The sequence below is a fragment of the Balearica regulorum genome, chromosome 7, assembly GCF_011004875.1.
Source record: "Balearica regulorum gibbericeps isolate bBalReg1 chromosome 7, bBalReg1.pri, whole genome shotgun sequence".
NCBI classification, from domain to species: Eukaryota; Metazoa; Chordata; class Aves; order Gruiformes; family Gruidae; genus Balearica; species Balearica regulorum.
Window position 1 is genome coordinate 37421077 of NC_046190.1, and position 17404 is coordinate 37438480.

At 41.0% G+C, this 17404-nt stretch overlaps 1 protein-coding gene across 6 annotated transcripts in view; it reads right to left on the reverse strand.

The window, feature by feature from the left end:
- Positions 1–17404, reverse strand: part of MICU1 (mitochondrial calcium uptake 1) — a 104051-nt gene that overhangs the window by 49640 nt on the left and 37007 nt on the right. For all 6 annotated transcript variants that reach the window (XM_075758985.1, XM_075758984.1, XM_075758981.1 and 3 more), the window contains one exon: positions 12086–12129. In XM_075758985.1, the coding sequence (XP_075615100.1) occupies positions 12086–12129 (44 nt within the window). The remainder of the gene's footprint in view (positions 1–12085; positions 12130–17404) is intronic.

Sequence of the window (17404 nt, forward strand, 5' to 3'; positions counted from 1 at the left end):
GGGTTTCTTTTCTGCACTTAAAATTCATAGTCAGCAAACAGCTCAAAAGATTCCTCATAAGCTGAAAACCATGTCCATAGACTAACAATAAAAAAAATAACATTAAATTAACCACTCTGTGAAATACAAAGGTTTAGATGGATGGGAGGAAGAAGCACGTACTCATTTACATTTTTCTTTGAGCAAAGAAAGTTAAAATTTTTATATATTTATTTTAAACAAGCATCTACTTGTCGGAAACCTGGGGAAGGGGAATGTACGCTGTCACCTCGGTGCCCAGCCTGCCTGCAGCTAACAAGAAAGGGAATTTCTCCCACTGATATTAATAGGGGCAAAAACGATGCAGCTAAGTTGCTACAATAACTGACCCAATCAATAAGATTTTCAGGCTCTCAGCACTAGGAGGACAGAAGTTTAAAACAATGAGTAAAAATACACAACTCTCCCCATTTATTTTTTTCTGGCTCACTGAAAAGTTGCACATTTGATGGCTTTCTGCAAAGTATGTGGGAAGCTCGCCCCACGTTGGGAAAGGCTGAAAGCATCCTTCTGAGTGGTCATTCCCCACCAAACATTATATTCTACAGAATTATATTCTAAAAAATAGGAAAAAATATAAATAAATCTACCTACTTTATAAATAAGACGTAGATTACTGCGATCCCTCAAAGTTCAAGGTGGAGAAACCCAAAGTCAGTCCTCACTAACACCTAAAACCACCATCTACAGACCTTGAGCTTTTCCACATCCTACCTTCCTTCCAGCATACTCTACTGTCCCTTCTAGCCAGAAAGGTAAAGCATGGGATCAGAAAATGTAGGGAAAAAATCCCTTTCCAGGCCTCCCATCCTCTTTTAGAGACATGGCATCTTCACAAATTAGTTATATATGAAATTTCAGGACAACTTTCACATTTCACACCCATTTGTATCTGAACACAAGCTAATTCTCAAAGTGCTCAGTTAAAACAGACAGAAGTCTTCCACTTAAGATTTTTTTTTCCTATGTTAAATCCATTCCTAAAACCAGAGCAAGAGATTAAGATCATTTAGCACACCCCAAAAACATTCAAAACCGAGCATTCACAAGTGAGCAAGCCACGGGAAACAGTTTACGAGTACGATGTGTTTTTTAATCAAGCAGTAGATTCATTTTAAACAAGCACACTAACAAGCAAACATCCAAATTAACACATAAAAAGAAAAAGAAATCCAAATGTACCATTGCTTTCGGCACAAGCATGGCTGTGTAAGATCAGTGAAAAGCCACCAGTCCAATCTCAGTGGAATAAAACCTTTTACAGGCATTCAAGCAGATTATCTTACAATACCAGACATTGACAACAGGTTAAAAAAATAATACTGTAATTGCATTTCAAAATACAGAGCTTGGTCTGCCCTTTCTAACGCGGGCTCCGAGCCTAACAAACAGCACCAGAACATGGGTTGAACATTGGGATATCAGCAACCAACCTCCCCGACCAGGTCTGTGTGCTGTAGAAAACCAAGTTGCACTGCGGACTGGCTGCAAGCAAGCAAAGCACCCAAGGATATAGCATCAATTTCACATATTCTGCCCCAAAACTGATCTACTGCTGGAGCCTCCCTCAAGCCAAGTACACAGTACAGCTCCCAGGTACAAAAGATTTTGGGGAAAAAGAAACCCCTGCTGATTCCTTCCATTCCTCGCCAAATACTGCCTTTATTTTGGATTTAAAAATTGTTTTCCCAGGGCTGAGGGAAGAGTGAAACACTTTAATACTTAATTATCCAAATTGGGGGGGGGGGGGGGGGAAGGTTTTATTTTTGCAAATTAAGGGATGCCTTCTCTGCAAAGGCAGAGACAGACACAAGGTGCGGTGATGGTGTTTGCTCTGCATTCCTAATGCACCTTTCGAAAAGCCTTATCAGCTAAATCCTTGCAGCTCCACTTCATTTTGCATTTCAGAAACTACTTAATGAGCAGCATTTAATTTGCCACTTTGGGAAGAACATATTCTTGGTAAGTCACTTAAGAGCTGACAGTTTGTGTTTCAACCTGGAGGAGAACACACACTTTCGGCACATTTATTCACATAACTTGTTTATGTTTCAACATCACCTTTGTACTTATATCCACCAAAGCTTCAGGAATTCATTTCACCACTCAACAGTGACTTACACCTTCCGAAACGACAGCAAAATAAATATCAAAGTGCATGCAAGATAACGAGTATTTCTCCAGAACCAGAAAGTAATTTTGTAAATTAGTAAGGAATTTTAGATGAACCATAACCACCTTCTATTGACAAATGTTATCATACTCAGTTTGTTCCTTTTTTAAAAGAAATACTTTAGGGTTACCGATATTGTGGAAGCAAATACAAAATCATGAATGTTTCCGTGAAGTCACCTTGCTGCAAAGCAATTCTCTTTCAGTCCCAACTGACCACCTTCACTTACGCAAACCATTAAGAAATACATGAATAGATGTCTTTTAAAACAGCTAGCTGCAGGCATATAGGAAAAGAAGTTAAAATGCTGTATGTTCAGTCTTAAAAAGAAATACTCTCTTTTCCACAGTAGGAGTTACCAAAGAAATCTGTGTTACAAGTTTGGATATTCATTTAATAAATGCATTCTAAACACTCTTTAGCACCTACCATGTGTATTGTTTGACATCTTTAAAAATATTAGCTAGCATCTGCCATCTCATTAGCGCTACGCAACATTTAAATGCGCGGCGACGCGGCTCCGATTTGCCTGGTCCAGCAGAGCCTGCAGGACAGCATCGTGTTGGCACGGACTACTGCAGCTCCTTCCCAAGCAGGGCTGTTGGAAATTGGGGGAAATACATAACAAGACACTCGCTGACAGATGCGTTTGCAGCAGATGCTCTGTATTAGTCCATCACACAAGACAGATACGGGAAAACCCTTAAGAAACACCAGGGAAAACCGCAGGCGATGCAGCCTGCTATGGTAACTAAAAAATATTAATGCTTTGAACTCTGTCTGCATCAAAATGCTCAACTAGAAGCTCTGAAATGAGGGAGATCTTTAATTTTTTCTCTTTTTTTTTTTTTTTAAGATATAAACTTTAAAGAACCAAAGCCATATAGTTAGAGATTTCATAACAGCTCACATTGGCACCTCACCACCTACATTAAGAAATCGGGGCGGGGGGAGAAATTAAAAGGCTTTCAGAATCAGATTTAAAAATTGAGCCTTTCAACCCAGATGTTCGAAAGCCCTTTAGGGAAAGGGAGGTGGAGGAGGTCCCTTCACAGTATGAAACAAGGGTAAAAAAAGAACTTTGGGGAGAATTGAGTTAGAGTTTTTAAAGCTAGCTTTATAATGTGGATGCAAGATAAGACATTTTAGAAACATCACCCAGGATTTTTTTATATTGCTTTTCATATATTACTAAATAAGAAAAAAGTGTTTAAGGTGGTGACAGAAATTCATAAACCACTTTTTGGCAGTGGAAAAGTTCCCAATATCGTTCCTAGAGGCTCCAGATAATTTACTATGAAGTCTACATACTAACATAGGCAAACACAAACCCACTCTGCATGGCAAATCGTGGTGGGTGAGGTTAGCACAGGAAAATGCTTAAAATTTACTGGTGGCAGATAAATACTGCAGCTTATGACCTTTCAAGAGTATATTTTAATAAAGGGGATTTTTTAAAGACCTTTGATTTGGGAGTTATTTTATCTGTATGTATACACAGAGGGACAAAAATACAGAGCTGGACACAGATGAAGTTGTTCTGCATACTCACTCCCTTTGAATTTGGACATGCACAGAATCAAAAATTAGGCAGAAATTATTACTACAGGTGGTCTCCTGAGACTGAAAAGAGAAATCTGCATTCCCTCCTTCCAGCAAGGCTGTAAATATATTCATCACCTTTAAAACAAACAGCACCTGAAACACAAGGCCAGCATTCTGTACGACCAAGAAAAGACACAGACTCTCCCGACCCTTCACAAGCAGCAGACGCACTCATGCAAGGGAGAAACCCCTGCTGGAAAAGCAAATAGGAAATGCTTTGGAAAAGGGACAGTCTACACTTCTGCTCCTCTTTGCTGTCTCAGTCCTCCACAGGGTAATGAAATCACAATCTGTAGGACCACAGTGGCATTCATCATGGAAATTTGATGGGGGAGGATTAAAATTAAGTCCTTGATGCCCCAAATCATGCCACTAAAATGAGTTGACTTTTGACACTTTTGAATTTAAATGGCTGTTTAGATCTCCCAATGGAAATCAGGATGCTGCTGTCCCTCATCTCAGCCTGCATTACCAAGATGAACTCATTATGTTGATAATGCACACTGCTCATTTTCTCAGACAAAAATTCCAGTGTGGAAGTACACGAGGAAAATAATAATTCCATATAGAAAGCAAGTATTAAACATTGGCTCTGATGATGAGGTTGGGGCCATACACTCGGTACTAGTCACCCACCAAATGAGAAAGGTGTTTAGGGAAAAACCACACGTAATCCTGTAATTAGAGATTGTCATCACGATCGCAAAGGGTTTAAGGAACTGAATTAAGATACAACTAAAAATCTTGCCATTTCCTTCCACTCTCCAACTCCTCCTCTCTTCTTCACCTGCTTCTCCCATCCAGACCTTCCCTCCTTCCATAGTCAGTGAGGTCAAGCATCTCCTAAAACCATTCCCTCCCACCCCACTCATTCCATCCTCCTTCCCTCTCCCCTTCTCTCTACTAACTCCGTCTTACTCAAGGACAGAGCTTTCAGAGCTCAGTTTTCTGTCCCTTAAGTATTAAGCATTAATCTAACACCAGCAAAACCATCAAAGAAATTAAAGCACAAAAATGATCCCATAAACCAATTTTTGATTACAAGACTGCATACACCCACCGAGGGCACTTTGTCACCAAGTTGCTTATTTTTTTGCTAATTTCCCCTATGGATTCCATTAAGGTCACAAAGCTACAAGGCAAAGTGAAAGTGTTTGAAGTACATTTATCTCTTTACTTACTAATACTGAATGAACTGCCCTCTTCTTTGGAGTTCCTTTTCCTAGAAACCATCTTCTGAACTATAGCATCTAAATATCTCCTTCCTAAAATATTCTTTAATATAGTTCACCCTACGTATTTCTCTAACTCGAAAAACTGAAGAAAGCTTGCAAAAATAACCTTCCCCAAACTTACACACATTCAAATACATGATATTTGGCCAGAGCAGCATTTGGCCAGAGACACGCCTGTCCTTCCTCACAGAATAAAACTAACTTTGTGGCCTCGAGCAGAAAATGCCATTTTCCAACACAGCCAGCTCTATCGCAGTCTCATCAAGCTGCAAAATAAGTCAGAAGCCTCAAAAGACACCGTGAAAATAGGAGGACAGGGAGATACACGTTTCAGCTTTGCTCAAAGATTTTCCCGTTAATAAAGCCATGTAGTCACGGTTACCCTGAGGACTGTACTCTTAACAAGCCAAATTCAAGTATTCTAAAATAAATCCTTTCGGTTGAGGATCAAGTAGAGGGTTCAGGATTATTTATTAAAGGAGCAGGGAGAAGGGGTGAGCATACACTGTCCCTTTTACATGAAAAGTGCATATTATGAGGTCTGAAGCACAAACTAATCAAAGCACATGCTGTCTGCTTTGTACCTGCCAGAAATCCTGGTGGAAGGGGAGAGGGTTAGAAAAGGGAAGAAAATGAGGGAATGCTTGGTTACACCAAAAAAACCCCATGATTAGAATAAAGACACAAGTATCAGAGATATTAGTAGCTGGAAGAAACACCTGCAGGTACCTAGAAAACAGAATAAAAGAGGACATACAGCAACCAGAGCATTTTAGTAGCATCTGCCAAACGAGCCCTGTGAAAACAAGCACCAGAATTAGCGGTACAAAAAAGATAACAGCAAGCAGAGCTCTGTCAAAAACTGAAATACACCACAAGTGTTCAGTAGAGGATATAGGAAAGGATGAATCATGTTCTGTACGTGGACTTAAAGCAACCCAGGTGTCCACAGGGATGTTTGTGCACCATGCACTTACCTGTGTTAGAAGCAATTAAGTATTTTCTTTGATAAAATTTGTTTTTATTAAAACCAAGCCAAGAGAAGAACTTGCAGTCAGTGTAAAAACAACAGGGAAAAGCGGTGAGGAACACAGAAGTAACTCAAAACTGCTAACCAAAGCAGATGGGAGGGCCAAGTTTGGCTGGGAGGAGAAAGCTAGCAAAGAAAGCCACAAACATGGACAGAAAAGAAAGTCAAGAAGAGATAAATTGTGTCAGCTCAGCTTTGCTGCTTATCTGCTGTAAACTGCATCTCTGCGTGCTTCCACAAAGGGTCACAGGCAAGAATTATCTCCCACCAGTTATTTGCAACGCTTTTGGGGACAGCAGAGGAACTTTCTTATAAACAAGCGTAAGGTTATAATCAATATAAGAAGATGCCTCGTGGTTATTATGTAAACACTACCTGCACTGAGATGAGAAGGCGAAGGGATTTAAAAGCAGGAAATCTGAAATTGGACAGCGATGTTTTACATGGATTATGGACCAGGATAGCTGAACATTTCAAGGTATCTCCAAGCAAGCCATAACCCAGACTCAATAGCTCAAACTGCTGATTCTGGGGACTCATTTATTTCAAAGACTCTTACAACAGACACTGGCAAGACCTCATACAGATGGATTAGAGGACTCCTCACCTGTCTTCACTGCATCTAAGCTGGAGTAAGTACCAAGTATCCTTCTCAGTTAACGGGCACAGTAAATCAACTGCACATGCACTTTACACTGCTATTTACTGAATTGCAACAGCTTGCTTTTGTTAAGGTATCATTTAGAATCGCATCCTTTCGCGTGAAGGTTTTAGAAGCACTTAAACATCACAGGAGCTCAGAGCTCTGATCCAATGTGTGGCTCCCGAATTGACAGCAGGACTTCGAGCTCATCTCACTTGCAGCAAGCTTGGGTCTACGGCAGCGTACGCCACTAGTGGCAGTCTCACGCTCCAGCCTTAGCTCATACACAAAGCAAAGGACCCCAGAAATTCAGGCTAATAAATAACAGCTCCTTTCCCCCCCGCCTCTTTCAAACCTGGCAGAAAGATCCTTCAATCCACCAGAAAAGGATGGTCCATCTACCCCCAGTCCTTTCCACGGGGATCCTTCCCAACTACATTTTTTCAGGCTCCTCTGCTCCTGAGATGCTCTTCAAGTCACCTGGCAAGAAATCTTCCTCCTGAGCTGACTCCCAGTAGCTCTTCTTTAATGGACACACACCTCCAGTTACAGGGCCTTGGTAGATAAGTGTAGTTTAGGCTAATCATTCTACTGGTCCATGATACAAACCTGCATTATACAGTGGAAGCGAATTTCAGATGTTTTGCTAGCCCTTACAGAAACGATCTGAACTATTTTCCTTCATTTTGCTATTCGTCTGCATTACTCTACGGCATCCCCAAACATCTAGAGATGTAAATATAAATGCTGGCAGGAAATACTTAATTCATAAATTTAATTAGAGGGCATTGAAAGCCTCTATAATTACTCACTGCAGCAATGGTAGCAGGAAGGTAAGCTGTTGCTGGTAGCTCGAAGGCTTTTGTTCGTCTTGAGCAGCAGCAAGAAATTTTCTCCACAGAAGAACAAAAAGAATGAGTCAAGTGTGTTCTGTATTAAACTAATAAGCCATCCAGGGTGGGTTTTTTCCTCCCTAAATAGGCTAGAGGTCTCTTAAAAGCACCACACCTTACCTTTGGTGCGAGCACCCAACTGCACAAAGAGAGATCTACGCTGTGCACCCACCACATCCATTTTCTGCCTCTGCTCACGCCTTTCCATCCAGCTGCCGTGCAGACAGCTCAGCTGCGGGAGCTCCCCTGCGCTGGCTCACCTGGGCAGGGACAGCACCGAAGGACCTGGGTGACAGGACCCCATTTAGCTCTGAACAGGGTAGATATGCGGCTCACACTTTAGAGGAACCCCACTAACAGCATTGCTGCATTTTTTTTTTTTTTTAAATTTGAGGGATTAAGCCTGTCAATCATTAATGCATAAGCCAAAAAAAACCCCCCATCAAGTAAACAGAGAGAACATAAAAAAGAAAACTTTAAACAAAATCTGTATTACAACTTATGTAACATTAAGGAAGCTTATGCCACACTACACGTGTTAAGATATATACTTGTACTTAGTGAGACCTTAATCGTCGCTATCATCTTGCTAAGCAAGATGCAGGCAGCAAGCGATGAAGCAGCACACCACCTCAGTTTGAAAATCAGATGCGCAAAGAACATCTCCACGTCACTCTCAAAAGCGCCCTTTCTTAAACCCTAACAAACCTGATGCAGCAGGGGAACAGCATACCTTAAATTAAATAGAACTTGGCTCCTCCTAACCAGAGGCGTGCTTTTCAAGATGGTAGGACAGAGAAGGGTCAACATGAGCTATTTCTCCTACAGATGGGTTAAAAAAGCATTTGCTTTCCCACCGCCAAAATGCAGGAGGAGGAAGGAAACATAGTGGAAATGGAGCAGAAGAACAGTTGTGGTCTGGACATCTTTACACCACAGCACCCTGAGCTACACATTAGATTGCGTCTACTCTCACATCAGCCTTTTGTTCAGGCTCAATAGGAACACTTTGAAATGTCTGCAGATTGATAATTTTTTTTTTTTTTCTCTGAATGAATGAATAGTAATCAATGCCTCTCCTTCCTCTGCTTTCCAGAACATGCTTCCCTTGGGGGGAAACCACCACCACAGTTAAACGAAAATGGAGCCAGGGACAGAGTTGACTCCCTACACACTCAGCCCAGCAGCAGGTCAAAGAAAACTATGAGTTCATGTTGGCAAACAGATCTGACCAAGGGGTTTTGCTGGATTAATGTCTCCAGGGTTTTTGGTCTCACTCTGAGTGAAGAAAAAGCATTTAGGCTCAAATTATGGGAGCATTGTTCCCATTAACAAGGCAATAACGTTTACCTCCCTCTCCATCAACTCTATAAATTATCACTAGGAAGAAGGAGGGGTGGGAAGAGGGGAAAAAACCAACAGGTATTGTCTTCTCACCATAGCATTAAATCACATGGCTCAGCAAGATGCTTCAGAAACCCGACACAATTACAATACAGAGGCACATCACTCCACAAAATCTTTGGCAAGACCAGTCTCGACCACCACACAACAGCCAATTAGTTGTTTTGGTGGTAGTTTTACGTAAATAAAATTGCTTTTGTGAAAAAAGCAGCTCATACATCTGCTTACCAATGCTGTAGCATTTAAATCTCAAACATACATGCTCAAAATTCACACTAATACTTTAAACATTGTCCTGTAATATGGAATTAAAACGCAACCGACTGCACAGCTGGTGCTATTCTTTTAGCTGAATCTTTCTAAATTATTACTTGCATGCAACCTTGGGTATCCATCTTTGCTCTTTCCTACTCTCCAGTCAGTAGCTAGCTGGCAGACTGTCAGTACTTTCCACTACCACGGCTCGCTTGTGTCCGACTGCTCACAGACTCCTTTCACCTTAAAAATGAAGAGGAAATTTCCAGTGAATAATCCTACTACTTTTTGAGCCCATACCACAAGTCCCATTACCTCTGCACGACATTCGTACGGATGCTTAGGGGAACGATGGACCTCTCACCCTTCTGCCAGAGCTCATCAGCTCTGCTAAGGTATAAAGGGAAAAGCGTCAGAAAGTCGCCTGTAGGTAGAGGATGCTTTGATAACCCAAGAGGAATACGTAGTTGGAAACAGGCAAGAAGCAAGAGACGCAAAGAGGTTTTATCCCTTGGGTGCTACTATGCAAGTGAAACTCGAATGAGTAAGGTCAGCTCTGCAGCACCACAGTCAGTGTTTGACTGAGTCGACACAGAGATGGTTTTTAAGCTGAAACCCAAAGCAAGCAATAAAATAAGAACAAGATGCTATCAGACAGATCAATCTACCGTCAGCTTCTTTCATTACCAAGGGATAGCCAAGGCCAACTTATTGTATGCTCTCCTCCAATTATCCTCTCACCTGAACATTACCACTACCCTAATAGCCACAGCCAGATTTAGCCAGTCCCAAGGTGTCTTTAAGCAGACAGCCAAGTAAACAAGAACCTCTATTTCTTCATTTTCAACAGAGCAAACTGCTTCTAGGGTGTTATTAGATTGTGGGAAAAAATAGATCCCAGGAGAAGATAACAATAAAGAAAAGTCCATTGCAGCGTCCTAAATCTGCTGCCTCACTTTCAGACTATCCAAACCACAGCACGTAGACAGCCGAGTGCAGCACCGACATCTGTACGTTATATAAAAAGCAATTTCACTCTGCTACAGGTCAGAGCGGAAGGTGGTTAGCATGTAAGGCAAAGGGTATCTGTTCTCCACCCTTCAGCCAGCACAGATGTTCGCACACTGAACGGCAAGATCCTAAGAGCACGGATGACGATGCACAGTCAAGCTCAGTACCTCAAACACTGACCGTGGATTTTCAACACCCCGTGCGTGGTGACTGCGTCCATCACATCCAAACATGTTGCAATTCAAGCTCTCGGTGGTGAGATGCAGAGGAACAGAAAGTTGAGTTCAGCAAAGGGATTGCTTTTGGATCTTTTATCCAATGTGATAGGAACAGACTGCAGAGTGCTCAGGAACAGAAGAACGATTAGCAAAGATAGTGTGGGATTCGGCATTTCTTCCCTACAAACAAATCTTGTTTATGTAAAGCCTAAGGGAGGAGTGTGATAGCTTGACAAGATAAGATGATGAAAGTGAGCAGATGCAAAATAGACTGTCATAAACCAGAGGGAGAAACATTTGATATTTTGGAAAGAATATATGTACTTTTGTTTCTTTGGGTTTTTTTTTTCAATCATGAAAACCAGACACTGGGTTCATGGCAGGAGGAGAAGAAAACAAGTGTTCACAACACGCTTCGTAGTCTTATGCATCAAAACTAACTGCCAAAATACTACCTTCCAACTGCCTGTTTTCAAGCAAAATCTCGCTCTGCTGCCTGAATAACCTACACACTTGTACACCGCTGATGACAGGGACCCCAGGTATTTGATCACCTTCTGTCTTTACCTTTGCCTACTAAACACAAAACAAGACAGGGAACTGCACGTGTTCAGCCCACGCTGTGTTTATATAAAGCTTCAAATGCTTTTTTTTTTTTTCCCCAGTGTTGACGCTTTCTGGAAATGCCTGACACCATGTCAGGTACATCACTCAATGAAGCGATCAGATGCTGACTTCCCTTAGGGGGAAAAAAGAAGCTTTATTTTCAGATGGTGCAGATGAAATGAAAATATCGCTAAATGCTGGAGTACCATTACGTGCCTTTGGTGATATGATGGAAAATTAACCAACCTGCAGTTATCTGCACTAAGAAGTCACTATGAGCTACTAGTCCTAGGGCCAGAGCTGCCTTCACCATACTCCTCCACTCCAGTGGGATTTATGGTGTGGCTAATTAGGTCTCTGATTTCCGTAACAACAGGTAGGATGTTATGCAGCTCCACTTACACAGGCAGACAAAACTAGATCCGAGCACGCTCAACATTTTACCAACACATATGGTGACAGCACAAACATCCAGAACAGTTGTGTATCGCTGTAGGAAGGACCTAGGGCTCAAAAGGAGAACGGAGTAAGGCTGTTCGATGGGGGGAGAAACACATGCTCGGGATGCAGATAAAAACACAAGAGCATCTCCTTCCCTTAGGAACCTGGAGATAAGTCTGAAAGGGAAAGGTCAAGCGAGTTTCCCTTGGAACAGCGTAACTTGTGGGGCTCTCGCACAGTCAAAGAAGCAGTAAGGAAACATTTATAACCTATAATTTCCCAGCCTATCAGTATATAAGAAGAGATACTATTTTGTCTGTAAACATTAAAATAAGACCTCTTTAAAAAAAAAAAAATACCATCTTTCTGTCATTACGGAAAAAGCACTGCAATGCTACTAAACAACAAAAAGCCCAGAAGAGAATACTTCAAATACTTCATTTAACTTACACCCACATGCAGGTAATAACTAAAGGACTCTGGGTTAAAAAAGCCATTGAATAATACACATTTAATAGTCTAATGTGCTCACCTTCCCATCATAACGTTTCACTATAAATTGATCCAGGCCCAGGTCTGAAAGAGAAAAAAAAGATACTTTAAAAAAAATGCTCGTAAGAGCACAAAAGTAAGCATTTGTTGTGTTTTCTGTTTGAGCGAGGATTAGAACAGACTACACTCTCTGAATAACATCAATAGAAAGTATAAGGACAACAAGAAATTTTTTTTTTTTTTGCCTTTGTGCATCTTGTACTTTGTATTTCAATCATGAAAGACAACAAACTCACAGCATCAAGAGAAGAAAACCTCCTTCTAAAAGGGTCAGTAGAAAGAGTTCCCAGCCCCTCTCAAGAGCCTGAAATACTCACCACAAAGTAGAAGATTTCTGCACAATTATCAGGCAAACATTTCACCCATGATGCCCCATGTAAATGCATGTTCATAAAACTTTTTGTTTTTAATAACACCTTTTGAATGGCTCACAATGGGGAAAACAAAGAATTGTTCCCATAATTAATTGGGATATTCCCAAATAAATCCAAAACTTGTTCATATTTTAGTGTAAAATCACTCATAAATAGATTTTAATGGACATCGTTGGCACATTCGTAAGAAGGTGAGCGCTTCAGCTAGAAGGGCATTTTGGAGAAAGGCAGGGAGAGGGATTATTTATACTAGTAAATTCAATCTCTCACGCTATCACAAAATGGTTTTTCTGTCTTGAAGAGGGTGGGGGAGGAATCCCAGCATTTGCAGAGTTAAGGCATAGAGCTCTCAATCTAACCCGCAATGCTAGGCAGGCTATATCTACACTGATGAATGCACATATAAGCAAGATGACAAAAATATTCAGGATGATTAATTATCTGAGCTCTGCAATCCAAAGTTGGGAGGATGCACCGTGAGAGGAGATTAAGCAGAACTCAAACCGAGCACTTCCAGTAATTCAAGAGAGCACAGGCTGATTTTTGGTTCTCTGAAGAATAAAATCCACTGAGAACTTCCAGTAATTCAGGAGAGCACAGGCTGATTTTCGGAATAAAATCCTTCAACAGAGCTACGGCCCATGCATTTTCTGCAACTGTTTATGATAATTATCACATCTTCATTTCAATTTAAATTAGAAAAAAAGATGGAAAAACCAAAATAAAGCCTCTCCCTCGCCTGCTGCGTCACCTGCTCATGAAGGAAGATAATAAAACCCTTCCCGTCTACTGGCTCATAATGGTTACAGTGCAGAAAATGGAGTTATTAATTGCTCCAGGGTGACCTCCTGAACCTTTCTGAACCAAAGCAACTAAACCTCCTCTGTCATGTTCAAATTTCAATTTCAAAGGTCAAGGCAATGGTCAGAGGGCTTTCTGGATTTGTGAATATTCAAGCCAGAAAGCACCTTCTAAATATTTTATGCACTTGACAACAGAGTGAAAATTGCATATTTATACATATTTTCAGACTTTAATCATCTCCTCCTGAATTTTGTCCTCCTCAAAGTTGTGGGTATAAATGCAGTACAATAAGTATTGTCACGTTTAGAGGCAGGATTCATTTAACAAATGTGCTTATTTTACCAGAGACATGTTATCTGGTCAGAGCTCACCCTGACCATCCATCTGGATGCTGATCACTAAGTTGAGCTTAGCTTATGTCCACGTGTCGTAATAAAGTCATTTCTCAAGCACACCACCTTGTTCCCACGCCAGGAAATAGTGCTGTAAGACATATCCCTGACAGCCCGACATTGCACGCGTAATCATGGAAAGCTGAAAAAGGACACATGTTAAAAATAGCAAGTGAAAGTATGTCTTAATGGTACACCCACGCCCCCCTAACTGGAGACTCCTATCAGGAAAACAAACAAGTTTCAAAGGAGACCCAAAATGAACGGATGCTCGTGTAGATGAACAGTAAGAAAAGATGAACTAGCAACTGTTTTCTTATTTTTATATATATAAAGAAGAAATACTTATATAATAATACATATATTATTCTGTATGTACATATAGAAAAGTTATTAAAACCAGCCAAACGACACCTAAAACGGCAGAATACTAGTACTTGTATTGAAAGAAGAGGCTAGTATTACAAACTTTGTGCTCTCCACAGATGTAACATGAAGTGGGCAAAAGGGGAGGTGATGGGGGCTATGACTGAAGGGGAGCCTGAAAAGCACCACAGCAATAAATTACAATAATGGAGTCAGTGAATGAAAAAACACACTGGTGAAATCAGGAGTTTTGCTATGGCATGCAATGAAAAGACACGGAAAAACAAAGCACCTGGGTAGCCTGAGACTATTCCTGCGAGGGACGAAGTGACGGACCTTGACTTACATACAGCTTATCTGTAACCGCATCGAAACCCTCGTGCCAGGTGTAGAACCTGCCAGGTCTGTCCTCAAGCTTAAGAGCTTGAAGCACTTCATTATTTGCTGAAGAGACTGCTTACAACACCATAGCAGTTACAGAAATGTAGTTAACATGACCTATATCACATCAGCCTCCTTTGACACAATCGCATCTGACAAGAAGCAAATATATCATCTTGGTTTATGCGTGTCTCCAAGATTGGGGAGAGACATTTATATGAAAACGCAGCACAAAAATGTGTCACTTGTGCTGCTGCCTTTTTTCCTGTCACTGTATCGACACGCCCTGCAAGACAGTTTTATCTATTGCAAGCACAAGCATATTGGTTCACATCAGTGTGAATGCTCGCCCTTCCTCCCAGCCACGCACGATATCCCCTCTGCTCTACTGCATTAACTAAAGCTGCACACTTAAGTCCTTCTATAAAATTCCCCTTACAATAGCTCCTAACAGAATAAGCTAATTTAAAACCTGAAAAAGGGCATTTACATGTTCAAGGCATATGGTTTTACTCAATATATTTTTCTTCTTCCAATACACTTTATTTTCTTTTTACAGTACAGTTTATTTTCTTTTTTACAGACTTAGCTATGTGTTTTTTCCCAAGTCTTTGATCTTAAAAGTTGACAAAAGGAAACCAAGAAACAAGAGGTTGCCTGATGCCGGTGTTCTTTCTTCACATTAAATAAAAACCCCAAAAGGTTTTTCCTCCAAGACTTTATAATAGGAATTCAGCGTTTGTGTAGGCTGGAGAGCTAACGGAAACACTGCACGAACGAGGACAAGCACATCTGAACAAGGAAAGGAAAGAATGTTAGTTATTACATCTCTGTTATTTAAGAGGCACTGTGCTAAGTTAAAGCTACCACAGGATCGTCTGTGATATACTCAAAACAAATATCCCCTGGCTGGGCTACTGCTGACGAGCTGCAGGAACACAATTTAATAGGCATGTTTAACAGTAAAAAAGAGCTTTTCTACCTTTCATAGAAAAGCAGGGGCTGAAATACCATCCTCCCAGAAATGGATTAAAGGATTTCCTCCAAGAGAGACAGCAATGAAATGCAGAAGTTGTTTCAGGAGGATACCTGGCTGCTTCACAAAGCCTCTCCGGGACCGAAAGGCAGTGCAGCATGTACGACAGCTACTCCAGATTGCTCAGTGACCACCCAGAGCAGCTGGGCTTCGGTGCTTCCTTCTGCTCCAACAAACCCAGAGCTGTGGCCACCACCTGCCCCAGAACAAGCCCTTTATTTACGTGAAACACTATACAACATGTCACCTTTCCCTACACATGCGGATTATCGAAGCCCCTTTTGCTCAACCAATCGCTCACCTGCAACGATTTCCAAATTTGCTTGCCATAGCTAATTTACTTTTAATCTTTAAGTACCACCATGTATTATTCCTACAAATTCTGATACCACCTAAAGTACGATGATGGGACCAAAAGAAACAGCTGCACTGCCGAGGAGTAGCTAAGCAAGTGGCATCACTGTTATTTCAGATTAGACTCACTCACCAATACTAAGAATAAAGGCCCCCACTCTTATTCAAGTGATGGTACTTTTGCAGCACTCTAAAAATAAAAATGTCTCAAAATAAATCAAAATTACACTCACTGCCTGCCATATTGGGGAAAAGATGTTGTTCAAGATGAGAACCTTGTTCTCTGTGTTTACTTCCTTCTTTTTGGGCTGGGGAGGATGTGTTAATGGGGAAGGAATTAGTTGTGTAAAGGAAAAAACCCACAGAATAACCTCTTGTTAGTCTAGTTCAGCTCTTATCAAATCTAAAGTCAAATGCTTATTATATTTCTATTGATTAATGAAAACATACATGCTAGCTAAGCATCAAAGCTAGCTAATTACCAGACTTGATAAATATCTAAACAATTACTAAGCTCTTCATGTTATCCAGTAAAATAAAAAGCCACGGGCAGCAGATTATAGATTGCAGTTTTAAAAAATATTTAATGAACGAGATTCCAGAAGAACAATTATATTATGCCAAGAACACAGTTGAGATCAATTAGAAACCATCATGATTTCCTTTGGGATGCCAGCAGTTTTCCACCGTGATGGAAAAAACTTTTCAACTCCCTCCAGTCTGTATATCCCTGTCAGATTTTTCACATTATTTGAGTTACATTTACTCATCATCTGCTTTTCCTTTCTCCTCACTTGATATTTATCACGGACTCTTTTTCTTGCAAGTAGATGAGCAAAAGGGCTAATTACCAAGACTAAAGAAGAGCCTGCTAACCATGCAATATGCTACTTTGTGGGAGGAGAAAATGCTGGACTGAGTTTTCCCCTCCAGAGCTGTAGCTCAGCTCCTGATTTTTGTATGAATATTTTCCCCTGAATTTAAAATGTAATCTGCAAGCAAACAGTGAGCTGCCTGAGATTTCTCAAGGGGCAGTCTCAGGTTTGTGTTAGAGTCCAGAACTATTTTGTTCAAGTGACTGCTTTGCTCTCATCCATTTCCCCCTCCTCCAACAGACCAGTCGGTCTCTCTAGGAGATGTGCATTCACAAGACAACAGATCAGCCATACCACCCCCTCATCTATACTGAAGTCCTAATTATTCATTTCTTCTGACGACCATCACATAAGCACGCACATAACTCCACCTCTCGCTTGCTCCTCCCTGGCGAGGTTCCTGGGATCTCGTATCAGGCCTGACAGGCTCAAAGATGATCCATGCTTAGGAATGACATTTTCATAGAAAAAACCCCACCCTCTATTCACCCTCCTGGTTTTGGAAGATAATCACCAAGTTACCTCCCCTTCTTACTCATACCCTTTCCCTGAAGGCCTCTCCAGCAGATGTATTTGAGGGAGAACACAGAAGTAAGTCCCCATCAACAAACGAGAAGGGAAGTTCAACATCTCTAGTTTCCTTCTGGGTCTTGAATATTCCAGTTGAACACTTTGGGCAAGTTTAGGGATCTGTACAAGCCTAGGGAGTCCTCTCTG